Below are 24,741 nucleotides of genomic sequence, written 5' to 3'. Positions count from 1 at the left end.
GGCCGAAGGGAAGGGTTCCTCCCCTGTGATAGTGAAGGCAGCGTGATGCTTTCAAGGGCGTTGGCGGCGGCTGGAGTTTCCTCTCATCTCGTATCGATCGCCGTTTCCTCTCAGCCTGAGTGAAACCCGACACCTCTCTCTCTCTCTCTGTCTCTCTCTCTCTCTCCCATTCACAGCTGGTGTCTCTCGCCCCAAACCCATCTCGCCATCTGCCTCAGTCTTGTATCCAATCGATGGTCATTTCTGTCCTCCTCTGACCCCAAGCCCCGCCCCCATCTGCACCGCCCGTCAACACACACTGAGATTTCATTTCATATGGACGAATCGACAAAACATCAGCAAATGATGAACTGGTTACACAAAACAACACAACAAGGACCGACAACACACACAAAAACAAACAAAAAAGAGACAAACAACAACCAGACACACAAAACAACACAACAATGACTGACAACACACAAAAACAAACAAAAAGAGACAAACAACAACCAGACACACAAAACAACACAACAAGGACCGACAACACACAAAAACAAACAAAAAGAGACAAACAACAACCAGACACACAAAACAACACAACAATGACTGACAACACACAAAAACAAACAAAAAGAGACAAACAACAACCAGACACACAAAACAACACAACAAGGACCGACAACACACAAAAACAAACAAAAAGAGACAAACAACAACCAGACACACAAAACAACACAACAATGACTGACAACACACAAAAACAAACAAAAAGAGACAAACAACAACCAGACACACAAAACAACACAACAATGACTGACAACACACAAAAACAAACAAAAAGAGACAAACAACAACCAGACACACAAAACAACACAACAAGGACCGACAACACACAAAAACAAACAAAAAGAGACAAACAACAACCAGACACACAAAACAACACAACAAGGACCGACAACACCCAAAAACAAACAAAAAGAGACAAACAACAACCAGACACACAAAACAACACAACAATGACTGACAACACACAAAAACAAACAAAAAGAGACAAACAACAACCAGACACACAAAACAACACAACAAGAACCGACAACACACAAAAACAAACAAAAAGAGACAAACAACAACCAGACACACAAAACAACACAACAAGGACCGACAACACACAAAAACAAACAAAAAGAGACAAACAACAACCAGACACACAAAACAACACAACAATGACTGACAACACACAAAAACAAACAAAAAGAGACAAACAACAACCAGACACACAAAACAACACAACAAGGACCGACAACACACAAAAACAAACAAAAAGAGACAAACAACAACCAGACACACAAAACAACACAACAATGACTGACAACACACAAAAACAAACAAAAAGAGACAAACAACAACCAGACACACAAAACAACACAACAATGACTGACAACACACAAAAACAAACAAAAAGAGACAAACAACAACCAGACACACAAAACAACACAACAATGACCGACAACACACAAAAACAAACAAAAAGAGACAAACAACAACCAGACACACAAAACAACACAACAATGACCGACAACACACACAAAAACAAACAAAAAGAGACAAACAACAACCAGACACACAAAACAACACAACAATGACCGACAACACACAAAAACAAACAAAAAGAGACAAACAACAACCAGACACACAAAACAACACAACAATGACCGACAACACACAAAAACAAACAAAAAGAGACAAACAACAACCAGACACACAAAACAACACAACAAGGACCGACAACACACAAAAACAAACAAAAAGAGACAAACAACAACCAGACACACAAAACAACACAACAATGACCGACAACACACAAAAACAAACAAAAAGAGACAAACAACAACCAGACACACAAACAACACAACAAGGACCGACAACACACAAAAACAAACAAAAAGAGACAAACAACAACCAGACACACAAAACAACACAACAATGACCGACAACACACAAAAACAAACAAAAAGAGACAAACAACAACCAGACACACAAAACAACACAACAAGGACCGACAACACACAAAAACAAACAAAAAGAGACAAACAACAACCAGACACACAAAACAACACAACAATGACCGACAACACACAAAAACAAACAAAAAGAGACAAACAACAACCAGACACACAAAACAACACAACAATGACTGACAACACACACAAAAACAAACAAAAAGAGACAAACAACAACCAGACACACAAAACAACACAACAATGACCAACAACACACACAAAAACGAACAAAAAGAGACAAACAAAAACCAGAGACACACAAAACAACACAACAAGGACCGACAGCACACACAAAAACAAACAAAAACAGACAAACAACAACCGGAGACACAAAAATGATCAACAAGAAACTGGTATAAAATGACGACAGACACACAACATCACACACTAAACAACAACAAGAAATGATGACACAAAAGACGGCAGACACACAACGAATGACACAACATGAGCGAAAGGACACAAGACGACCACAGACACACAATTAAAGACGATAAAGACATAAAACGACAACAAATATGAGATAAAAAAAACGCACAAAAAGACAAAAAATGTAAATGATACAAAAATCAGACACGAAAAGTGACGTTAAAGACAAAAACACTGTAAAAGCCTTGAGACTAAAAGAATTTACATAAACAAACATAAATAAATAAAGATGGATCGTAGAAAAAATGATGTAGAAAAAAGATGAAAAATGATGAGAAAGAGCTTTTAACTTTGTGAATTTGAAGTTTATCTTCTTTTTTTCTCGTTTTTCTTCAGTTTTTCTTTAGTTTTTTTTTCTTTGTTTTTCTTCTTTTTTCCTCTGTTTTTCTTTTTTTCTACTGTTTTTTTTTATTCTTATTTTCTTTTTCTGGTTTTCTTTTGCTGTTTTCCTTTTTTGTTTCTACTGTTTTTCTTAAATTTTTCTTCAGTTTTTTTTCTTTTTCTGTTTTTCTTTTTTCTTTTCTTTCTTTTCTACTCTTTTTTTCTGTTACTGTTAGTTTTTTCCTTATTTTTTTCTTTTTTGATTTTCTTCTGCTGTTTTTCTTTTTTCTTCACTTTTTCCTTGTTTTTTCTTCTTTTTCTGTTTTTCTGCTACTGTTTTGTCGTCTTCTGTTTTCCCGTACAACCATCAAACCCACATTAACATTTTTTTCTTGTTTTTCCTGTTTTTCGGTTTTTCTGCTATTTTCTTCTTCTTCTTCTTCTTCTTCTTCTTCTTCCTCTGTTTTCCCATACAACCATCAAACCCACATTTACTTTTTTCCTTATGTTTTTCTTCTTGTTCTGTTTTTCTGCTACTGTTTTTTTTTCTTCTTCTTCTGTTTCCTGTTCAACCATCAAACCCACGTTAACATTCATTAAATCCTTCTTTGTCGGCGTTCCTCTTCATGAATCCAGACGTGACGGCGTCTCGATAAAAACAAACGTGCGTTTACCTGTGATTTATGCGATTGGACGGCGGCGGAGGACGAGAAAGGGTTAAACGATGACGGGAGGCGTTGAAGTGAAACCTGTCGGAGGTATTTATAGACGGCGTGTTCGTTAAATGTACGACAGAACAGAAAATACATGTCAGGCTTTTCTTCTCACTTTGCTTTTAATTGGTGGATGAGCTATTCTTAGATTTTAATTGGTTCACATGAAAATCCCCGTCCTCTGTTTTCTATCACATGTTCGAACACTTTGAGTTTCACACTGTGTAACACTCAGAGTTTACTGTCACATGTAACACAGTTCACGTCATTACATCACAACTTCCCCTTTTCCTCCAAGTTCACAGTAGTGTGTGTAGTTTGATTTTACAACCTCCAGACTGATTTAAATGAGAAAACACAGACCAAAAATATACACAAAAGAACAAAAACAACACTACACAACTAAAAACAGATGAAAAAAATACACACAAAACAACAAAAACAACACTACACAACTAAAAACAGACAAAAAATACACACAAAACAACAAAAACTGTGAAAAAAATACACACAAAACAAAAACTGTGAAAAAAATACACACAAAACAACAAAACTGACACTACACAACTAAAAACAGATGAAAAAAAATGACAAAAAATACACACAAAACAGCAAAAACAACACTACACAACTAAAAACAGACCAAAAATACACACAAAACAACAAAAACTGTGAAAAAAAATACACACAAAACAACAAAAACTGTGAAAAAAAATACACACAAAACAACAAAACTGACACTACACAACTAAAAACAGATGAAAAAAAATGACAAAAAATACACACAAAACAACAAAAACAAGACTACACAACTAAAAACAGACAAAAAATACACACAAAACATCAAAAACTGTGGAAAAATACACACAAAACAACAAAAACAACACTACACAACTAAAAACAGACCAAAAATACACACAAAACAACAAAACTGACACTACACAACTAAAAACAGATGAAAAAAAATGACAAAAAATACACACAAAACAACAAAAACAAGACTACACAACTAAAAACAGACAAAAAATACACACAAAACATCAAAAACTGTGAAAAAATACACACAAAACAACAAAAACAACACTACACAACTAAAAACATGAAAAAACAGACAAAAAATACACACAAAACAACAAAAACAACACTACACAACTAAAAACAGACCAAAAATACACACAAAACAACAAAACTGACACTACACAACTAAAAACAGATGAAAAAAATGACAAAAAATACACACAAAACAACGAAACCAACACTACACAACTAAAAACAGATGAAAAAAACCGACAAAAAATACACACAAAACAACAAAAACAAGACTACACAACTAAAAACAGACAAAAAATACACAAAACAACGAAACCAACACTACACAACTAAAAACAGATGAAAAAAAATGACAAAAAATACACACAAAACAACACTACACACCTAAAAACAGATGAAAAAAAATGACAAAAAATACACACAAAACAGCAAAAACAACACTACACAACTAAAAACAGACCAAAAATACACACAAAACAACAAAAACTGTGAAAAAAAATACACACAAAACAACAAAAACTGTGAAAAAAAAATACACACAAAACAACAAAACTGACACTACACAACTAAAAACAGATGAAAAAAAATGACAAAAAATACACACAAAACAACAAAAACAAGACTACACAACTAAAAACAGACAAAAAATACACACAAAACATCAAAAACTGTGAAAAAATACACACAAAACAACAAAAACAACACTACACAACTAAAAACAGACCAAAAATACACACAAAACAACAAAACTGACACTACACAACTAAAAACAGATGAAAAAAAATGACAAAAAATACACACAAAACAACGAAACCAACACTACACAACTAAAAACAGATGAAAAAAACGACAAAAAATACACACAAAACAACAAAAACAAGACTACACAACTAAAAACAGACAAAAAATACACAAAACAACGAAACCAACACTACACAACTAAAAACAGATGAAAAAAAATGACAAAAAATACACACAAAACAACACTACACAACTAAAAACAGACAAAAAATACACACAAAACAACAAAAACTGTGAAAAAATACACACAAAACAACAAAAACAACACTACACAACTAAAAACATGAAAAAACAGACAAAAATTACACACAAAACAACAAAAACAAACTACACAACTAAAAACAGACAAAAATACACACAATACTACACAACTAAAGACAAATGAGGCAAAAAATTTTCTCACAAAACAATAATATTAATAGATGAAATGATACAAAACATGCACAAACAAACAACAAAACAAACAAAAAGACACACAAAATGACAAAAACAACACTACACAACTAAAAACAGATGGAAAAAAACACACAAATATGACAAAAATACTCACAAAACAGTAACATTAAGAGAGTAATGATAAAAAAAACACACACACACAAAACAAACAACCAGACGGACGCACAAAATGACAAATAAGACAAGTTGTCGTTTTGTTGTGTGTCAGGTTGTAAATATCTACACAACACAACAGTAATGATGTGTACATTTATCCTCATTTCCCTGTTTATTCTGCAGTGTGTGGTTGTGTGTCTGTGTGTGTTTGTGTGTGTTACAGGTGTCAGTGTATCGACCCCCCCCCCCACACACACACACACACACACACACACACACACACACACCTGTATGTGCAGGATAATGGAGACATTAATTATTCATGGGCACAGTCTATCACATGGAAAAACATACTCTGTGTGTGTGTGTGTGTGTGTGTGTGTGTGTGTGTGTGTGCGGTGAATGGTGATGTGTCACTGTTGTGTGTCGTTTCTCATGACCCCGCCCCCTCCACCCCCACTGCCCCGCCCCCCTCCTCGACAGCAAAATAAACTCATAATCAATTATTCAGGAGGAGGTGATAGAGCGACATAGAGAATGAATGGAGAGAGAGAGAGAGAGAGGACATGCGTTCGTGTGTTTTATTGTGTTGTTTTGTTTTGTTTATTTCTTGTTTTATTTTGTTGATGTGAATGAAAACGAGGACAACACCAGGTTCACAGACTTTAGTTTAGTTTAGCCATGTTTAAGTCTGTTTTATCCATCAATATTTTCAACAGTTTCAGCAGCTTTTAGACCGGTTTTTGACCCATTTTAGTCTGTTTTAACTTCTTTTAGTTTAGTTTAACCATCATATACTTGGGTTTAGCCGTGTTTCAGTTTGGTTTTATTATCTTTTAGTTTATTTTAACCACGTATTAGTTCAGTTTTGCTGTCTTTTTTTACTGGTTTTACCAACATTTTGTCAGCTTCAACCATCTTTTCATTTGATGTTTATTGTGTTTTGCTGTTTTTGTTTCATTGTGAAACATGAGGCTGAAATCCGAGCTCCATCGGTCTAGAAATAAAAGAAAATAGAATAAAATAAAACAAAACAGAATAAAATGAAATAAAATGAAATAAAGTAAAATAAAATAAAATAAAAAAGAATAGAATGAAACAAAACAGAATAAAATTCAATTCAATTCAATTCAATTCAATACAACAAAACAGAATAAAATGAAATGAAATGAAATGAAATAAAATGAAATAGAATAAAATAAAATAAAACAAAACAAAACAGAATAAAATAAAATAAAATTAAACAAAACAATAAAATGAAATGAAATTAATTGAAATAAAATAAAACATTAAAATGAAATAAAATAAAGCAGATGTAACAGGTTTTAGATGGAAGCCTTCAGTTCTGTCGCAGTAAAACATTTAACTCTTTAAACATTGGAGACTGACTTCCTGTTTCAGGGTCACATGGTCTCATGTTTTCTCCATGCCCCGCCCACTTTGAACTGATGATGATGAGTAAAAATCTCTGTTCTCTGTCACTGCAGGAGGTTCTGCTCCTCCTTCATCGTCTCCTCCTCCTCTTTCTACTTTGTGGTTTGTTTTCATTTTTCTATTTCCGTGTTTTATTTTTTATGGTGATGTAAAAAAGTAGGAGGAGCCTGTGGTGGAAGCTCCACCCCCCTCCCCCGTAGGTGACTCATGTAAAAGTGTTGAAATCTGAAACCTCCAGGTACTAACCCCACCCCCCCCTCTCTCTCCCTGTGTGTGTCTATGTCTCTCGCCCTCTCAGGACCGGGAGGCGGAGCCACTGCTATCGCATCGTCTATCGTCACATGGAGCGAACTTTGACCCAGCAGGAGGTCGCCGTCGTCCACGGCCAAATCCAACAGGACGCCGAGAGCGAGCTGGGCGTGCAGGGCCGATACTGACGAACAATCGCACACGCACACACACACACACACACACACACAGAGGCGTTGAACTCCTCATCACGGCGCCGCTGTGATTCCTCGCCGCAGGGGAAACGTGTCAACTTTAATACAGACGATACGCGATTCTGAGACGCCGGCAGCGAATCACACAGACACACAACGACACACGACAGACACGCAAAGATACACAGACACACACACAGACACACACAGAGGCATGATGATGCTCAAAGACACACACGACACAGATGCACACAGACGCACAATACCACAAAAAGACACACAATGACAGACACACAACAATGCACAAAGACACACAACACACACAGACACACACATACATAAACAGAGACACACAAAAATCTGCAAAGACACACAATGACACACAATGCACACAGAGACACACACAGATGTACAACACATACATATGGACAACGACGCACAAAGACTCACAACACACAAAAATACACAGACACATACAAACGCACAACACACAAACATACAACAAGACATACAACAAGACACACAGACACACAATGACACACACGACACAGACACACACAGATGCACAATGGCGCGAAAAGACACACAGTGACAGACACAGACGCACAACAATGTGCAAAGACACACAACACACACAGAGACACAATGACACACATAGAAACAGACACACAAAAATCTGCAAAGACACATGATGACACACAATGCGCAAAGAGACACACACAGATGTACAACACGCAAATATGGACGACGACACACAAAGACTCACAACACACAAAAATACACAGACACATACAAACGCAAGACACACAAAGACAGGATGAGACACACAGACATACAACAAGACACACAGACACACAATGACACACACAACACAGACACACACAGATGCACAATGGCACGAAAAGACACACAGTGACAGACACAGACACACAACAATGTGCAAAGACACAACACACACAGAAACACAACAACACGCAAATACGGACGACGCACAAAGACTCACAACACACAAAAATACACAAAAAAATACAAATGCACGACACAAAGACACACGACGAGACACACAGATACACAACGATGTGCAGAGACACACAAAGACACACAACAGAACACAAAAATACACAAACGCAGACACACAACGACATCCGTGTCTGTTCGTATTTGTACCATTTGATCTAAAGAGTCTCATTTATTTTTATGACGTTTTCTTTCTTCAAATGAAATAAAACCAAACTGAAAACGTTTGTATCAGCGTCGACCATCGTTCGACTTCTGTTACAGATGTTGTCGGTTGTGTTTGGTTTTCTCTGATTTTCTTTGTGTCGTAGTTTGTATCGTCATTTAACAATAAAACTTTAAAAGGGTTTGTTTACGTGGTTTTATCTGTCGATGTTTCACGACAACAAAGTAAAAAAAACAAAAACTGTCCAATCCCATGATGCTTTTAAGAAACAAACATCCAACAATACGATGGATTATCATTACGACCTGACTGTGTTTTCTATGTTTCTGCCTTTGAAACAGTGATATTTGTCTTTTTTAAACAGAATTCTTCATTTTCCCTCATTTCCCTGTGGTCTCCATAAACTGTAAATGCTCTGCTGGGCTCTGAATCCTTCATTCATTCAGCTCCACAGGTCCATCTGCAACGCTATTTCTGAGTACACTGGAAAAAAATGCCCCTCTAAAAACAATTTTAAAAAATTAGTACAAGATATTTTTGCTTGAATTAAGCAAAAAAAAAAAAAAAAATCAGCCAGTTGAACAAATTAAAATTATCTTGGTAAGATTTTCTGAATTAAATTTTTCCAGATCTATTGTCTATAAATCAGTTCTTATATCTCACTGAGAAGTTCCTGTTTAGGTGATTCTGTTTTATTTTAAGTGTGATGAGATATTTGGACTAGAAATGAGAAAAATACATTTGGGAAGATTTAGATTTTTTCCAGTGTGATGACACCAGAAAGGTGGTTTGGTGGATGCAAATTTTACGTTGTTTTCATCTTGATGTAAATTTTATGTGATTTTCTTCATGTTACAAATTTTACATCTTTTTCACCTTGTGGCACATTTTACGTCTTTTTCAGGTTGATGCAAATTTTACATCATTTTCATCATTCATTTTCAAAGAGCTATTCTATTCTATTCTATTCTATTCTAGTCTAGTCTAGTCTAAAAAGTAAAATAAAAATAAATAAATAAAAACATTAATAGTAAGAACATGGGTAGATTTAAAAAAAAAAACAGCCTGTAAACAAGGTTGGACAAGGTTTATTCATTTAAACCTCAGTAGTAGGGTTGTAGTAGTAGTAGTAGTAGAAATAGTAGTAGTATCAGATTTGCATAATTAACCGTTTTTAATATAAACCATAATATTTATATGCACTTCAAATATTTGCTACAAATACAATGATCAATAGATGTGATAATATCTTTTTTTTCATGATAATTAATTAGTTACAATAATATTTAATGCATACTTCTGTGTTATAACTAGATATTCACGTATTCCAATAATGTTCTATATTTTTGTTATTATAGTGGATTCATACATCCTTTTAAATGCACAACTTGAAGAAGACATGTTTGAGTTTAGGAGGTAATGATATGCAGCAAAGGCTCATGGGAGCTGTAGTCTAAAACCCAGAGTTAATGACCGTCCTCACAGAGATGGAAAAGTCCGCCTGTCAGTCACTGTGTGTCTTAAATGGCTTCTCCTGTCACTCCACTCGACCATGCAATGCATTCTGGGAGATCTGCTCACACTAGTAGAGCTCATTAGAAAACACACTCCAACATCCACAGACTGGTCTGAGACGAAGGGACCACGTAGACGAGTCCTGACCCTGGAACACCAGATGGATCATATTTGCAGCCATGGCTCAGATGGTAGAGCAGGTTGTCCAATGACCGAAGGGTTGGCGGTTCAAATCCTGTTCTGTCCTAGTCAGTCGGTTGTGTCCTTACCTCTGGTGTATGAATGTTCGGTGGTGGTCGGGGGGGCAGTAGGCGCAAATTGTCAGCCACGCTTCTGTCAGTCTGCCCCAGGACAGCTGTGGATACAGGTGTAGGTTACCACCACCAGAGGGAGGATGTGAGAGCGAATGAATAACGGGTCAATAATGTAAAGCACTTTGGGTGTCTAGAAAAGCGCTATAAAAAGCCAATCCATTATTATTATTATTATTATTATTATTATTATTATTATTATTATTATCGATACATGAGTTTTGACGCCCTCTACATGATCAGTGTGATGTTTATGTCTTTAAAAACCTGATGTATACAATTAGATACATGTAATACACAGATAATAAAATAATAATATTTGAGCGTTGAGACCTGATGGATCAAATATGATACAAAACTGAAACTCATACATGGAAATTGATATTTGAAAAAAAAAAAGTTTTGGTTCAGAAGGACCAATGAAGGCTCCAGTTTCAAAGAACTGGAATTTTCTGTCCATGATTTAATGGTTCAGGCTTTACAGCAGTGGTTTCCAACCTTTTTTGTCTCGTGACCCCATTTTAACATCACACATTTCTGGTGACCCCAGACATTCAAAACTGAGACTTTTTTTTTTTTTTTGCTAAAATTTATTTGGACAATGGATGGATGGATAAAATTTATTTGTTTTTGGTCATGTAATAGTTTGCTATATTATGTTGTAAATAAAGGTTCATTTTAGAGGACATTTAGTCTATATAATGTATATGATTGTGGACAGAGGCAGTAAATCCAGGTGTAGATTACTGCACAAAGTGAGAATTTTATTTTCCTTGCTCAGGATATGTACAGTCAGTCCAGTTTGGATTTACAAGGCTGACAATTAATACTGAACAAACAAGAACTCAAACTGTGAATTATGAAAGAGCTGCAGCATCTGAAACTGACCACAATGAACATTTGACACAGAAACAGAACCACAGTGCTGCAGTTTCACAACCACAGTTTGTCATGTCTTTTATGGATTGGGATTGTCATCTCACCATCTCACCACCAAACACTGCTTTACAGGGTTAACCTCGTCTTAAACTCATTTTAACTTATTTTAACTCGTTTTAACCTTGTTGTGGTTAAACTAATGAAAAAACCACGACTTCAGGACGGTCTCAGGAAATCTCTCCCATTCTTTATTCAACAGGGGTTTCATCCAGCGGTGATCTGACATCATTGTTACCATTAAAGCGATCAACCATCTGATGCGTACATGATAGACTCTTTTGCCAAAGATGATCTTATATTATTAATGAGCCTCTTAGAATGGTTTGGAAATGTGCCTGTGAGAACGTCCGGTCTTCTCCACTCTCACCGCTGAGCTTCCCAAACTTCTGTTGATTTGCCAGGTCGCTGTGACTTATTGGTAGCCCTTTCAGAAAACAGGAAACACACGCTCACACAATTTACCAGAAATTACTCAACTTCATGAAATCAGATGCTGTACACATACTGAATATTTTCCCCGATAACCTTAAACTCTGTTCAAACTAACTTTAGCTCCTGAAGCCGACCCTCGTCCCGTGGAGGCTGGTTCTTCATCCCCTCAGTGTCACACATCATCTCCTGTTAACGTCAAATGCCATGGTGTCAATCATACGGTGGGATGCTGTCGTCAACGGCGACAGTTTGAGGCCATGAACAGACACACACACACACACACACACACACACACACACATTGTGGATCCCCACCTGAATGTTTAATCCCCTCTGTTTTAGTTTCATGTGGACAAAGACGATCAAAAGGCTTCAGTTGGTTTTTCAGATTGCACCTGAAACCGCAGGAAGTTTCACTGTTTGGTTTTTAACTGGGATTGGAACTGATATTCTAGTTTGACCACGAGAAAGTCGCCCAAAAACTACGATAAATCAGACGATCACAGACGTCAGCGGTGTTTTCATCTTGTTTTGTCGTCTCTGTCGTTTCAGTGTTTGGTCTTTGTATCATTTTTATCTTATTTTGACTAAATATTCTTTTGTTTAGTCAGTTTTTATGTTTTCATCTGTTACGTAACTTTAGTCTTGTGACTTTTTTTGACTGTTTTTGACTTATACTGGGTTTTTGTCTTTTATTATGTTTTTATTATATTTCTGTCTTTTATTATGTTTTTATTTTGTTTTTTTATCTTTTATTATGTTTTTATTTTGTTTTTGTCTTTTATGCTTTCTTTTATGTTTTTATTTTTGTATTCATCTTTAATTATGTGTTTATTTCATTCTATTCTTTTATATTTTTGTCTTTTACTATGTTTTTATCATGTTTTTGTCTTCTATTATGTTTTTATATTTTTTGTCTTTTATCATGTTATTATTTTGTTTGTCTTTTATTATTTTTTGTCTGATGTTTTTTGTCTATTATTATAATTCTGTCCTTTATTTTGTGAAATAACTGTAATATAAGACTCGTGTACGACTCTACTGTTGCTTCATGATGTAACTGATGAATCTTTTGTTTGTGTTTTGTTTGTGACCTTATTGTCTGATCTTTTCCTCTGTGTGAATAATATTATGTGTCATTATTTTTCCATTAATTTGACCAGACGTGTCATATTTCCTCAGTTTGTTGTGTTTTTTTCTTTGTATTAACCCAGTGTTTCTTCTCAGTCTGTTCTATATAGTGATTATACTATAATACCATAATGTTTTTACTATCATTTCTTCTAATCTGCTGTAATTTCCCCATTCGCTGTGTGAATGTATTTGCGTAGCTGTGAGAAGGTAATCATCAGAGAACACAAACACTCATTACATCCAGCTTTGTTTGTTTGTTGTTTACCCTCCCACGGCGGTTTGTGGTTTAATCACCAAACGCTGCCACCGTTCCAGTCCAGAGCTGGTTTTCTTCTCTGATCCAAGTTCTGTGATGTTTTTTTTTTCAGATGTCACTCAGGGGCGGGGCGGTGGGTTTGTTTGGACACGCCCTCAGGGGGAGGTCCATCCAGAGACCGCCTCCCCGGTGGGTCTGATCGACATCGATTGGAGACTCTAAAGCACAGGTGTCAAACATGCAGCCCGGGGGCCAAATCTGGCCGGCCAATAGGGTCCAATCCAGCCCCTGGGATGAATTTGTGAAATGCAAAAATGACACTGAAGGTATGAACAATCAAGGATGTTTAAATCATTTTAGGTCAATTCAATCTAAAGTGGATCGGAGCAGTAAAATACTATCATAATAACCTATAAATTATGAATTTTTTCTTTTTGTTTTAGTGTAAAAAAGTAAAATTATACAAGAATATTTACAGACTAGCCTTTTACAAAAAAACGTGAATAACCTGAAATTTCTTAAGAGGAGTATGTGGAATTTTAGTAACATTCTCCCTGTTATTTAATGTTGTGTGTATTTGTAGATCCACTGTGATCTCTAAGTTGTGATTCACATGTATAAATGATAAACTAAGGCATAATATTGTTAACATTGCACTTATTTTTCTTAAGAATTTGCAGGTTGTTCATATTTGGTCATGTTATATTCGAGTACAATTCGTAGATGTAAATATTTTCATTACGGAATTTTACTGTTTTCACTCAAAAGTTCTTATCCTATTATTTGTATTCTTTGGCTGGTCCGGCCCGCTTTCTATCATATTAGGCTGGATGTGGAACTGAACTAAAATGAGTTTGACACCTCTGCTCTAAAGTGACCTGTACAGTAACAGAGCAGGTTGACTCTGAAATGTCCAGAATAAATGCATGAAATGTTCAGGATCTAAACACAGACATGGAATTGAACATGTTTTCATCTGATAATAATCACCTTAAAATGGGAATGAAAAACAAATTGCACTTTTCTTTGTTTTTATCTTATTTTTTGTCAGATATAAGTTTGAACCAGGTTATTATTTCTGATGCTCTTCTTTTCATGACCATAGGTTTTATCCACAGTGGACACTGGACACATAGCCCCTCAGTGGACCCTCATGGTACTGCAGTGAAGGAAAAATGAACTGAATCAAACTGTATGCAGGAAATCTACACCTGCTGCATGTTTTTGGGTGTTAAATACAAACACGGAGCTCAGTTTTTGATATTTGTGCTGAAGTTTGTCTGGTTAACCAACTGTTCAACAATACAACTGCAATCACTTGAAATTCCCCCCAACAAACAAACAAACAAACAAACAAACAAACAAACAAACAAACAAACAAACAAACCCACAGAGAAGGAATTCACACAAAATGAAAATAAATGAGTATAATTTATACTTAGAACCTGATCAGTTCTAGACATTAATACTACTTCCTGTCACTTGATTTTCAAAGTAAAACATGTTTTATTCTTTGGTATCAGGTGAAATAGAAAATCAGAATAATTTTGGATTTTAAAAAAATGCATCTTTAGCTACATTTTCTTTATTAATTCAGTTCAATTATATTGCCATATAGTCCATCAGACTTGAATGGGGAAATCCACTGTTGTCCAGTTGTTCCTGTTTAATCACCTTTGACCAGATGCACTGATTACACACTGAGTCTGAGTTTATCAAGAACAAATCACATTGTCAGAAGAGGTAAGAATATTTGTATTACTACTTCATGGACAGCTGTGTATGAGTGTTAAGTGGTGCATTGAACTAGTACAGAAATAAGAGAAATAACAGAAATAAAACAACAATAATAATATAATAGTCTACTGAAACTAGAAGTAGCACCAATATAATATGACTAAATAATGATTAATAAGCAAAAAAAACAAAAAACGGGGCTGCAGCCACAAATAACCTCTAATGATGTCCAAATCAGGTTTAAAAATTAATTTATTGCTTATTTTATCATATCTACTGAACAAACTGCCGCTAGCATACTAGCTTCTGTTAGCCACTGTTAGCTTATTAGCCACCTGACTGATGTTTCATAACACTAAAACAAGGGCAACACATTTTCATTCGTTATCTCTAAACTTCAGAAAATGCTGTACATTATTGGAAAAAAAGCAGTAACAGGACGTAGTATTGTGTCACACGCTTAGAACAATCTATCAAGGTGTGTTATTTCTCATTGTTTTATGCATTTTTATAGTATTTGATTAAACTGTTGGTATCTTATAATTTAATCATACTTTTAGATGTAAAGCACTTCGGTCCTCTTTATGTTGTCATAAAGTGCCATATAAATAAACTTGGATTACTAGAACAATTACAAAAGGCGAACTAACACCAGCAAACATTATCAAGTAGGCTAACAGCAGCTGGCATTAGCCTGCAAGCTAACAGCAGATAACGGTATTAAGTAGGCTAACGGCAGCTGACGTTATCATTTAGGCTAATGGCAGCTAATATTACCCTGCAAGCTAACAGCAGATAACGGTATTAAGTACGCTAACAGCAGCTAATATTACCCTGCAAGCAAACAGCAGATAACGTTATCAGGTAGTAATAGTTGTATTACAAGTAGTAGAATCAACAGCAGCTAATATTATGCACTAAATTTAACTCCAGCTAATGCTAGCTAGCAAGATAATTGTAGTTAAACATATTAGCTATTGAGCTAGAAGCGGCTAACATTAACTAGTAAGCAAACACTACCCAAGGTTAATGGGTGAGCTAACAGCAGCTAAAGTTAGCTAGGAGTTTAGTCAGACTGAGGAAAAATGACCAAACAGTAAAAGATGCTCTAAAAATCAAAACATGATGTCATTTATGAAAATATTTGCATGTGTACCTCTGACTTCAATTGTTTTCTTTACACAATAAAAATGTTGTATCAGTTTATTTTTTAATGTGTATTTTTCTTGTATTTCATGACTCTTAAAACAAAAGGCAATGCTAATTTACTAACCTCTACAACATCTTTTATTTCTTATTTGTAGAATTTGTGCAGGTCTGGTTTCATGTTTGGAAACAGTAGAGACACAATCGGAAGTTGTTCTTTAGTTTTTGCTTCTGTATTGTTTTCTTCATGTATTTATTTCCTTATGGTTTCCACGTTCCTTGTGTTTTTTAGGTGAAGTATCTCCATGTGTTGTGTTTGACACATACATGATCTTCCTGTGTCCAGTGACATGGCGTCCGTCTCATCAGGCCACAGATGGACATACTGACCTCGGGAGCGTACATAATGCCGTCAACTCAGTTAGAGGTAAACGGACTTAGGTAGCATCTGCAGTTTTAACACAACAGACGCTCACATTATACCAATTAGAGTCTGAGGATGCGTTTCTGTTGAAGAGGCATCGCTGACTTTAACTCAACACTAGAAAGACATCGATAAATGATTCAAGGAGTGTCCATATGTCGACATCTAGACGAGGACAAGGAGGTGAAGGCTCCGTCAGAACATGAAATATTTAGGTTTCAGAGCAGATCCACGGAGTCTGAGCCGAGTCGAAGAGTTGAGACGCAGAAAAAAGTTAAATAATGAATGTTTTCAATTATCATGTACAGTTATATATCACTGATCTGAATGGATGAGGCTCAGCACAGGAAGTCAGTCGGTTCACTAAACCCTTCAAACAGTGTATGACTTTCATCACAAGTTTTTTTTTTTTTTTTGTTTTTTTTTTTCAAATTTGTAAAACCCCAGTGCAAGCCTAATTATCACTAATGCATTAGTCTTTCTGTGATTACGCATCTGAATCACTTCCCTCACCGTGAACAACTTTGAAGATGACTCTATCATAAACACAGTCCACTTGTTTACAGAACAAACCCAAACGTCACTCAGGCCTTTTTGGAAATGTTGTGAAGTGCATTGTGGGAATGGCGACCAAGTGAAAGTGGTTTCTCACAGATTCGGCAAGAAAACAAACCAGATCACTACAACGTAAAATTCTCCAGTCCACCAGGGTTGTTTTATAGAATGAGTCTTGTCGGTGGATGGAGGTAAAGGCCACATTTGGGTTCAGCATTCACGAAGAGACAGACAAATTGCTGCTGCGTGGAATTCCCATTCCCACAATGCACTTTGCGACAAAATTTCTGAAAAGGCCCAAGAATGCCTCTGAACATCTCTGACAGCACATTTTTGGCAGTCTGTCCAAGTGGAGTTACTGCCGTGCATACGCAAATAGGCAGTTTATCCTGCAGTGACAGGCAGCAGAACCAATCTATAAAGATGGAAGGTGCTACCACGGCAACCACTGTTCCATGTTGTAAAACCTTGACATTTTAAATTCAAGAATTTAGTATGCATAGTTTAATGTGTAGGCTTATTATTGATTTTTTTTGTTTTTTTTTTTTGTTATCAAATATATGGTGTGGTGCAAGGTTATAATAGTTTTGGATTTTTCATTATAGTTTAGTTTTATTTAGTTTTGACTTTTTTTTCTTTAATTCATTGATTCTAATTTAGTTTTGATTAGTTTTCAGAGCAGGTTTGCCAGTTTTTATTAGTTTTGTTTTTTTTTTCTAAATGCTTAGTTTTATTTTTTTCATATCTTTTCTCTTCCTCGCTGTTGTATTCACATAAATCCCAGACAGGACTCTGCTGCTTTCTCCCAACTTTAGTCTCCATGTTTCCAGGTAGAGTGGGGACCAGAAGACGACACTAAACGACAAGTGATGAGAAGTGACGGACCGTGAAGTGCCGTATGGTGCTGCCAGCTAAAATTGCTCAAGTGAAATCAATTTCTGATAACTGATATAAAGGTGAATCATCAAATTTAGTCCAATTTTACTAATTTAAAAACAGGAATTAGGATTAAATTAGGATTAAAACTAAAACTAGTCAGTTCATCTAAACAGACCTCAAACTGAAACTACTTTGCACCTATAAGATTAATTAAACAAAACTGAAACTAAAATTTTGGTTTAATTTCCTGAAAATCTTCCTGTTTTGTACGTTTTTGTTTGTTTGTTTGTTTGTTTGTTTGTTTGTTTTTTTTTTATGTTGGATTGACTTTGCTCAGACTCATCCAGGATCTGACAGTTTGAAATGTTTCTCTGACATTTGGAATCAGAGTCTGAAATTTGACCGGTTGAGATGAACATTTTCCAGATTATTGTCTGACATTTAGCTGATAGAATAAACCACAGTGGATGTGAAGCTTTATAACAAGATCATTTTCATCATCGAGGTGGTGATGAAAATAATTATCAGACTTTAGAGTTTATTTTATACACATTATCAGGAGAAACAAGATGTGTTTAAATCTACAAAAAAACTTTTTTGTTTCATTGTGTTGTTTTGTGTCCTGTCTTTATTTTCTGTTTTTGTCTTGTTTTTTTATCTTATGTTTTTATTTTATAATGACTTTTGTATCATTTTTGCCTTGCTTTCTCTTGTTACGTGTTTTTTGTGTCAATATGTTGTTTTGTGTTTTGTTCTTATTTTATTTTGACTTTTTTATCCCTTGTCTTTCACATCATTTCTGCCTTGTTTCATCCTTTTCGTCTTGTTTTTCATCTTGTTAATGGTTTAAATCTAACTTTATACTTTATTAATGATCTGAAATGTGTCAATTATTCCTGAATACTGACTAAAGTGAATATTTTTTGGTGCTTTTCCATCCCGTTTGTCCCGGATGTGGTCTCAGGTCAGCTGATCGTCATCTGTCTGTAACCTGATGCTGAATTAAATGGACACTCTGCTCTTAAAAGCCTCCATCAGAGTAAAACCCTGAGGTTTTTGTGCTGTTGGAGGTCGCAGTCTGACCTCTGTCGCTAAGTGCATCAAAGAGGCTTATGCACCTTGTCTCCATGACAACGGAGTGCTTCTGTCAGCTCACCTGTCGGCGTCTCATACCTGAAACCGAGTCGACTGACAGCGTGAAGATCGGACCGCCGCCGCTTCAGGAATTAACCTTTCAGACTCTGATTTCCTCCGGTCTTCCGTCCTTTCACGACCGGTTTTATTCATATTTTCAACAGAAAATGTCAGCTCAGTCCAAAAATCACAAAGTTTATAGACAGTAAATATCACCAATTACCTTCACTGTTTTATTTATGCTGAGACATTTAAGGTTGAGTTCAATTTAGACTCAAAAATAACCTAATTTGGGTTCAGAAAACATCAGTGGAAATCATTACAGTCACTAACATTTACCTTCAGCATGAAAAAGGACATGGACATTGTTGTCACAGAAATTTCTGCATCTACAAATGAAAACCTTCTGTAAATTTAGCTTGAAAGAACAGAAATACAAATGATATCAAAGTTAAGTAATTATTAATCAACAAAACCAGAGTGAACATTAGCCTTCAATGATAAAACCTTGACAAATGCAACTCTCTGTGTGGACTATTTGTCACTTTGTAGAAGATTATGTTTGATTGAGCTCTTATTAGCTTTTAATGTTAGCGACATGTTCACTGCAGCTACTATGTTAGCAAAACATTAGAATCTGAGAACATGTTGATCAGTTACAGAGAGTATACAACGGAACTGTGTCTGTCATTAGCAACTTTAATTTATCTATATCTGTTTTTGGTCGACTGAATAGTCAGCTAGCCTCTAGTAGTTGTACGATAGCTGCAAGCTGTTGACTATTTATCTGCTCATGTCAACTACCATTGACTACAGGCTGCTAGCTAATTACCTGCTAGTGTTGAGTATCATTAATACCTGGTTATTTAGTCACAAGGGTCATCTACCATTAGCTAGTAACTGATAGGCAATTATATGCTAATGTCAAATGCCATTACCTTCTGGCTGCTAGCTATTTAGCTATCAATTTCAATTACCTTAAGCTACCTGCTAAAGTCAGCCACTGTTAGCTTCTAACTTGTAGCATCACTATGTGTTTTAGTCAAAAACAGACATTGATAATGGAAGTTGGTAACAGGTACAGACACAGTTAAATCATGTATTTATGTTTTTGGTAATGCAGTGCATGTTAGCAGAACCTTAACTTGAAAATACACGGTCAACAGCACATTGTTATATAGGAGGTAGTAGATAATGTTAGCTTCTTAATTTGTATGGGACAGTAGACAGTGTTTGTGATTGTTCATCAGAATTACTTAAATCTTCATTCTAATAACGATCTGGAAACTTTAGAAACCTTAAATGAAAATTATTCTATACTTGGATTCATAGCTGCCTTTTGCTTTTCACGCATTTATTCACAAAACTGCAAGAAGTAAATAAAAAGTACAACAACTATAGGAGACTGTAGGTGTATGAATGCTAGTGCTGCTAGCATCAGCTAGCTTTGTTTTTAGGCTCACAATAAGTAGATATGAGAGGCGTCCATGAAGAAACTTATTTTTGTGGAAAATCTCTGAATAGAAATAAGTTAAACGTTGCTATCATGGATGTCAACAACCCAGAGTAATGGAGATAGCTAGCGTTAGCAAATGGCTGATCTCAACACAAACATCACAGTGACCTCAAACAAAGATGAAAATTACATAAAAGACAAAATACGACCAAATATGTGAATGCAGAGTGTAATAAGGCCAAAGAAACAGAAAGTTTGAGGCAGATTAGATGAAATCCTCTGAATAGAGCGTGGTTTTATTGTGACTAAATTGTGTTTTTTTTTGTTCAGTGTTTGCTCGTACAGACTCCAGAGCTGAGAAGCAGCTCTGGATGTTTTTTAATGACAGATGTGTTTGTGTGGGCAGCTGGCAATTTACATTTTACAACAACACATTCATTTCTGATTCTGGCTTGTGCGGATGTTGGAGGTTGGTTTCAGCCCCTCATTGGCTTTAAATTATTCAGTTAAATACCTCTAAAAGCTGAAAAGTCATTTTTATTATGGCTTGAGGACACTAGACCTGCAGTATTTACATATGTAGAAACACTGGAGTTAATCAGGAGGCAAATGAAGACGGCCGGTGAGAATGGACTTCACTGGTGCTTTTACCTTCAGGTCAGGACAGAATCTGAATTTTAGATCAGTTCATGTTTTAATTCACTAAGAAACATAATAAACATAATCTGGTCCCATAATCTGGTCAGAGCTGCTTCATTATCATGAAAGTCATAATGTGTCTTAATTCTGATTCATCCAGTATTGAAAAACCAAACCGACTGTTTCAAAATGTTTTAGTGATGAAACTAATCTGTGAAGCTGGTGGTTTCAGACCTGGTCTCAAATCTGTTCTTGTTTTATCGAGAACCAGTTCTTACAGAAATGTGAGACCTGAACGGTATCAACAATGTACTGGTCTAGAACCCAGATCTGTTTACATCACAGGCAGGAGGTCAATTCTCTGGATATAATGAAAATCAACTACATCTTTTTAATGGACACATAGAGTCAAAGAAGAAAAAACAAGGCTTCATGTCTGAATGTGAGAGCACAGAATGAATCACAAAGGTCCAGGTTTTAAGGTTTAACTGTTTCCACATAAAGATGTAATTTGACGACCATCCGATCTTCCAAATGGACCAGAGGCTCTGATTGGTGGAACTGAATCCAACAGATAATGTGACAACCAGTAGGGGTTAAGGGATACTTTTCTGGTGGTTTTATCCGACGTAGTGTTGACCGTAGCGACGGCAAAAACAACACACAGTAACCATGGCAACTGATGTTTAGGCAGTGATTTCCAGATGTAATATATGAAAAACTTTGGAGGAAGTGATTCTGATTTGTCTGATTTTTCTGGGTTCAAAGTGTTGATGATTGGGATTTTGTGGAGGAAAGCGGCAACAGTGATTGGATTTCATATGATGAAGCTGAGCGTTGCCATGGTGATGTATCCATATCAAACAAACTGGTGGACTTTACACTTAATTATGGACCAGAATTACCCTGAAATCTGGACACGGCTGGGGCCATTGAACAACCCGCCACTCAAACACATGATTCTGACTGAGTTCTTACCCCTGAAAAAGAGAGAAATCACAATTAAACCTTCAAAAAATGGACATATGAGAGTCTCAGCCTTCCACAGATATTTAATATGTCTATGTTTTAATTAACTTAAGGAGGATAAAAGTCATTTATATTGCTTTCTTTTATGCACATATACTCCAAAGGTAGCCCTCCTAATAAATAAATAAATAAATATAGTTACTACTATTTGGTGTTCAATGGTTAAAGAGTGAAAGTCATGTGATCTATTTTTCATTTTGCATCTTTTTGTCAATTTTGTCTTTAATTTTCATGTTTCATCTTTCATAAAATCACATGTCATTAGGTTCTACTTTAACTCCACCTTTGTTGATCGACTCCCTTTAGGACCTCAAGTGGACGTTTGAGGAACTGCAGCCTTCGTCACGTCGTTTTCATCCTTCAGCGCTGGACGTTGCATTCAGGACATCTTCTCAGCCTCGAATGTTTGACAGGTTAGTGATGTAGTTGATGTAGATGTAGTAGTAGTAGTAGTTGATGTAGATGTAGTAGTAGTAGTAGTTGATGTAGATGTAGTAGTAGTAGTAGTTGATGTAGATGTAGATGTAGTAGTAGTAGTTGATGTAGATGTAGTAGTAGTAGTAGTAGTAGTTGATGTAGATGTAGTAGTAGTAATAGTAGTTGATGTAGTAGTAGTAGTAGTATTTGATGTAGTAGTAGTAGTTGATGTAGTAGTAGTAGTAGTAGCTGATGTAGATGTAGTAGTTGTAATAGTAGTTGATGTAGTAGTAGTAGTAGTAGTAGTTGATGTAGTAGTAGTAGTAGTAGTAGTAGTAGTAGTAGTAGTTGATGTAGATGTAGTAGTGGTAGTAGTTGTAGTAGTAGTAGTAGTAGTAGTAGTAGTAGTTGATGTAGATGTAGTAGTAGTAGTAGTAGTAGTAGTTGATGTAGATGTAGTAGTAGTAGTAGTAGTGGTAGTAGTAGTTGATGTAGATGTAGTAGTGGTAGTAGTTGTAGTAGTAGTAGTAGTAGTAGTAGTAGTAGTTGATGTAGTAGTGGTAGTAGTAGTAGTAGTAGTAGTAGTAGTGATCGGGGGGGTCACTGAGAGACTGATCTGTCTTGGTGGAGGTCTGCGCTCTCCAAGTGCTTTTCTAGTTTTTACTGGTTTTTAATGACCTACAGAAACGCTGTTATTAAGACTTTTCCACAAAATTCCAGACTTTTCAAGGTCTGGAAAACAGTATTTCAAAATTCCAGACTTTTGAAGAATTCCAAGACCTGCACAAGAACCCGGTATGTAAATAAACTTGACCTTGACCATTTAGCCCATGAGCCATGTGTTTGACACCCCTGTGCTAGAGTACTGTTCTTATTCAGAGTTAGTTCAACATCATCATTTGTGAAACTGTTATAGTTTTATGTAGTTTTTTTTTTTTTTTTTTTTATCCAATAACATACGCCTTCAGGAGCTGATGTATGACGGGTTTAAAATGTTAGCGGATATCACATGACAAACAATGAAATGTCAGTGCTGTAAAGGGTGTGGGTTGTGTTCCTTTTTCTAAACTCCATGTTGAAAACGGGCCTGATGCTGTATTTATGGAGGTTGGTATTTATAGCAGCGATGGAGGTGAAACTCAACGCCTCTGGAATCCCTGATCTGAACGGAGTTTTCCCAGCGTCCTCCTCAGCCTGTGTTTGTGTGTCGGCAGCTGAATGTATGTCAGATGTACATTCGGAGCTGCTCTAATGAGTCCGTCCTCCTCCTCCCATCAACGCGACACGTTCTCCTGTGTTTTAATTCCATCTCCCTCTGGTCGGTTTGATGAATGTTCTGCGTTCTCCTCCGATAAAACAGGTGACAGAATGAGGAACGTTAGCGTAGAGTATGAGGAGAACGCCGCTAAGAGAAGAAGAACCAGGCGGATTCGAGGAGTCGCAACGTATATAAACTGTCCTGCCTTTAACTCCTCTATTTTCTTCATTTCTACGTATTTCACTTACAAATAACCCAAATCCAAGTGTTTTATATCAAACTGTTTAAGACAATCTCAGCTTTATATAAACTGAGGCCTGTTTTTGTCGTAGTTCACTGTAGAATGATACAACTGAGCCCAAATGCTGACAGTTTCAAATCAGATGCAAAATAAAAATTCAAAATACAAGACAAAAATCATACACAATATACTGTCTATATATGCTATGAAATACGATCTGTGATTGGCTCTAACTCCAGCTGTCAGTCACATGGGACATCACTGGAGTGTGT

At 36.0% G+C, this 24,741-nt stretch overlaps 1 protein-coding gene across 2 annotated transcripts in view; it reads left to right on the top strand.

Moving 5' to 3' along the window:
- fars2 (phenylalanyl-tRNA synthetase 2, mitochondrial) overlaps positions 1–8,065 on the top strand; it is a 127,947-nt gene extending 119,882 nt beyond the window's left edge. For both annotated transcript variants that reach the window (XM_030123489.1, XM_030123490.1), the window contains exon 10: positions 7,641–8,065. In XM_030123489.1, the coding sequence (XP_029979349.1) occupies positions 7,641–7,779 (139 nt within the window). In that variant the 3' untranslated portion in view covers positions 7,780–8,065. The remainder of the gene's footprint in view (positions 1–7,640) is intronic.
- Positions 8,066–24,741: the final 16,676 nt, after the last annotated feature.

Source organism: Sphaeramia orbicularis, chromosome 20 (genome assembly GCF_902148855.1).
Source record: "Sphaeramia orbicularis chromosome 20, fSphaOr1.1, whole genome shotgun sequence".
Taxonomy (NCBI): domain Eukaryota; kingdom Metazoa; phylum Chordata; class Actinopteri; order Kurtiformes; family Apogonidae; genus Sphaeramia; species Sphaeramia orbicularis.
Note: the sequence above shows the minus strand (reverse complement) of the source record. Positions and strands in the feature narration are given on the sequence as shown.